The sequence below is a fragment of the Microtus ochrogaster genome, unplaced genomic scaffold (assembly GCF_000317375.1).
Source record: "Microtus ochrogaster isolate Prairie Vole_2 unplaced genomic scaffold, MicOch1.0 UNK8, whole genome shotgun sequence".
Taxonomy (NCBI): Eukaryota; Metazoa; Chordata; class Mammalia; order Rodentia; family Cricetidae; genus Microtus; species Microtus ochrogaster.
In genome coordinates, this window is record NW_004949106.1 from 4,665,956 (window position 1) to 4,669,300 (window position 3,345).

The 3,345-nt window shown below is 47.1% G+C and overlaps 1 protein-coding gene across 4 annotated transcripts in view; it reads left to right on the forward strand.

Moving 5' to 3' along the window:
• The window catches only part of Hecw2 (HECT, C2 and WW domain containing E3 ubiquitin protein ligase 2), a 302,139-nt gene that overhangs the window by 243,525 nt on the left and 55,269 nt on the right, over positions 1-3,345 (forward strand). For all 4 annotated transcript variants that reach the window (XM_026788844.1, XM_005366360.2, XM_026788845.1 and 1 more), the window contains one exon: positions 2,839-2,922. In XM_026788844.1, the coding sequence (XP_026644645.1) occupies positions 2,839-2,922 (84 nt within the window). The remainder of the gene's footprint in view (positions 1-2,838; positions 2,923-3,345) is intronic.

The following is a 3,345-nucleotide window of genomic DNA, read 5'->3' on the forward strand; positions in this document are numbered from 1 at the left end:
CTTCCTTCCTTCCTTCCTTCCTTCCTTCCTTCCTTCCTTCATGGTTTTTTGAGACAGGGTTTCTCTGTATAACAGCTGCCCTGGCTGTCCTGGAACTAGCTCTTGTAGACCAGGCTTCCCGAACTCACAGAGATCTGCCTGTCACTGCCTCCCGGGTGCTGGGATTAAAGGCGTGTGCCACCACTGCCCAATGTGGTTTTCTTTATTGGATTCCAAGTCCACGGGAGACTGTGCCCGGCACAAATTAAGTGCTTGAGAAATGCTTGAAGAAAAGAGGGATGCTGATGTAGTCTAAGAAAGGAGAAAAGAGCTGGGTAGTGCTGGCTCACACCTTTAATCCCATCACCCAGGAGGAAGAGGCAGGCTGATCTCTGAGTCTGAGGCCAATCTAGTCTATAAAATGAGTTCCGGGACAACCAGGGCTGCACAGAGAAAACCTGTCTTGAAAAGAAGAAAGGAAGGCGAGAGAAAGAAAAGAGAGAAACTCCCTAATTCAGAAGATACCAGATGGTACCAGTTTCTAATACACTCTAATGCTTTCTCCTGAAAGCGTGACCCATAGCTTGTCACCGTGACAAATATTCTGGCCTGGTAGAAAACTGGTCTCAGCCCGCCTCGCTGTGTTCTCATCTGAGAAATCCTTGTATCCTACAGTGACCATTACACGGATCTTCCATCCCTTTGCTTACAAGAGGAGATGGCCTAAATAAATAACTTAAAGTTACCTTGTTCATGAGCTGAAAAAAAAAAACCAGTTGTTTCCGTTGCCTAGTAGTTAGCGTAGAGAGAGAGTGATAAGCAGTTTTCCCACTGACCTCCTGCCTCCAATGCCAGGCTCCTTCCTTGCCTTCTCTGGGTCTTCCCTGTGACTCAGATGAGGGAGATGATGGTCCTCTTATTCACCGGATGTCTGCAGGCCACGCTACGGTCAGAACCTAGCATCTGAGCCATCGTCTTGTCCCATTCCAGGGAGCACAGCTGGGGAAAGTGTAAGCCTGGTTTCTGCTTTTGTTTCATCTGCCTTGCCGCCCTGTGACGGTAGACTGGAGAGATAAAGCGCATATTTGCTGGAGATGGCTCCAAGATCAAAGCATGGCTTTATCGGCCCTTACACGGGACTTCTTAGGAACTGTTCCTTTTCCTACAAGATAATTGTTTTTCTAATTTAGATTTCTTAAAATCTAATCCCTAGATCTCTTATAAAAGAATTCACCAGATAATAGGCCTTGAATTCCATCATGTGCTTCCCTATCCGATGCTAACACTTGTGGACACCGCCCTTCCTGGTTCTGATCTTCAAGGCAGAGAGATTTTGCAGAGAACCGGGCGTCTCTTGAAAATTCACATCTCTTGAAAATGAATGTCCAAGTTCCATGTCTTCATAGTCTCTTGCTGACTATACAGGACAGAAAAGAAAAGTTTCTAAAGACAATAAAAGTCAGGTGCCTCCTGTACTAATAATGTCAAATAGATCTAACCAGAGGACACCAGGGCCTGAAGCCTATCCCCTCACCCTGTAAGCTGAGCGGCCGGAGGGAAGTCAGTTTCTACGTGTCTGGGGACTCTTCATCTGGACACCTTAGCCTTACCTTCCCGCCTGCGGCTTTCAGCTCTGTTGAGAATCTTAATAAGGTGACTTGGCTCCTAGGAACCTAAGATGAAGTGGAATTGGTGAAGCCCAGTGCTCTACAGATCAGAACCGAAGCTAGAAGAGTAAGCAGAGGTGCCTCCATGTTATGCTGCGGTTCTCAGAACGCCTTGTCCTTAGCTCCCAGAGTGGCTTCCACGCTCCATCAAAGGAAATGGCTTCGGGGCCATGGCTTACACTTACATTTTCCGCTCCTCTTACACATCGCTATGGTGTGCTCTGAAATAACATGAGATAAATTAAGAGAAAGAAAAAGTTTGATTGGCACAACCAAAGGTGTTACCACATGTATCTATGGTCAGATATTGAATGGGAGAAATCACGTCAGTGCACTGTGTGTACGTGCGTGTGCGCGCGTGCGCACTGCATTAAGGCTCCCGCACAAGGCCTTGTATGTTCCAGCCAAGCCCTCAACCACTGACCTGCAGCCCCGCCCACAGCGTTGTGTCTGGCGTGTGAGGTCTGTTTCCATTTGCACTTTAGACACACAATCTGCTTGACGAGTCTTCATAGCTAAGAACGCATCACTGTTTAAAATAGCCATCTTCTTTCTTGACCAAGGTTACGAGCTCGGGCGCTGTCTGTTTCCAAGTGTGACAGCGCTTGGCCCATGTCACTCGCGGGTTCATCTTTGGGAAAGTTGGTGGACAGCCCTCCCCAACACGTTTGCAATGGCAGGAGAGAAATCTGGGTGCTTGCTTTCGGAAGAGCAAGGGATCCATCCTCCTTTAGAAGTGTGGCTTAGATTCAAACCCACAGGTGGCCTTAGCTCAGAATGGGGACTGGTTTTACCAGCTGGAGCAGGACTGTGTATCTATAATGATGCTTAGCGGAGTGTTGGAAGCAATAGAATAACTATATTCTATAATAATAATAATAATAATAGAATAGGGCCCTTTCATTATATGTTTTGTTTTGTCCTTTTTGTTTGTTTTCCTTATAGTGCTAAGAATGAATTCAGGGTCTCCTGCATGCTAGGCAAGGACTCTACTACCTCAATCCAGTCCCACAGTGTTCTACCCAAAAGCAAGGACTATGTCTGTTGGGGATTTGTATCCCCAAGGTTTCATAACACAGTGCCATTTAATAGGCACCCAAAATGCGACAGGCGTGATAGAACACGTGGTCATCCAAAAAGTTACATCCCGGAGCTTGACACATCCATTAGCCCTGTTTCCTTGCCCCCACAGGGAGAAGATCCAGTTTATCCGAACTGAAGGGACCCCTGGATTGGTTCGGCTCTCCAGCGACGCGGACCTCGTCATGCTCCTGAGGTAGGGGCCGTTGGGACTACAGGTGGCAGTGTCCCGCTTTTAGAAAATAATATGCCAGGGTTGGCAGCCTAAAGACGTCTCCTTTCTCCTCAAAGTCTAAGGAAATCGTAATTTGAAGACTTAGGATGCAGCTTTCCGAAGGATTCATTTCCAATGACACCTGATAGCTGCCCCGAGACTTGCTTAGTCATGTTTCGCAGCACTGGAAAAGGGAAAGGTTATAATGACAAACAAATCAAACGTCCTGCTCAAGGAGCGGAGCAGGGGGGAGCCTTATAAGACTGTGCAGCTCGTCCCTCAGCGCAGAGCGGAGGTTGTGTCTCTTTCTTTCCACCTTCTTCTTCTTCTTCTTCTTCTTCTTCTTCTTCTTCTTCTTCTTCTTCTTCTTCTTCTTCTTCTTCTTCTTCTTCTTCTTCTTCTTCC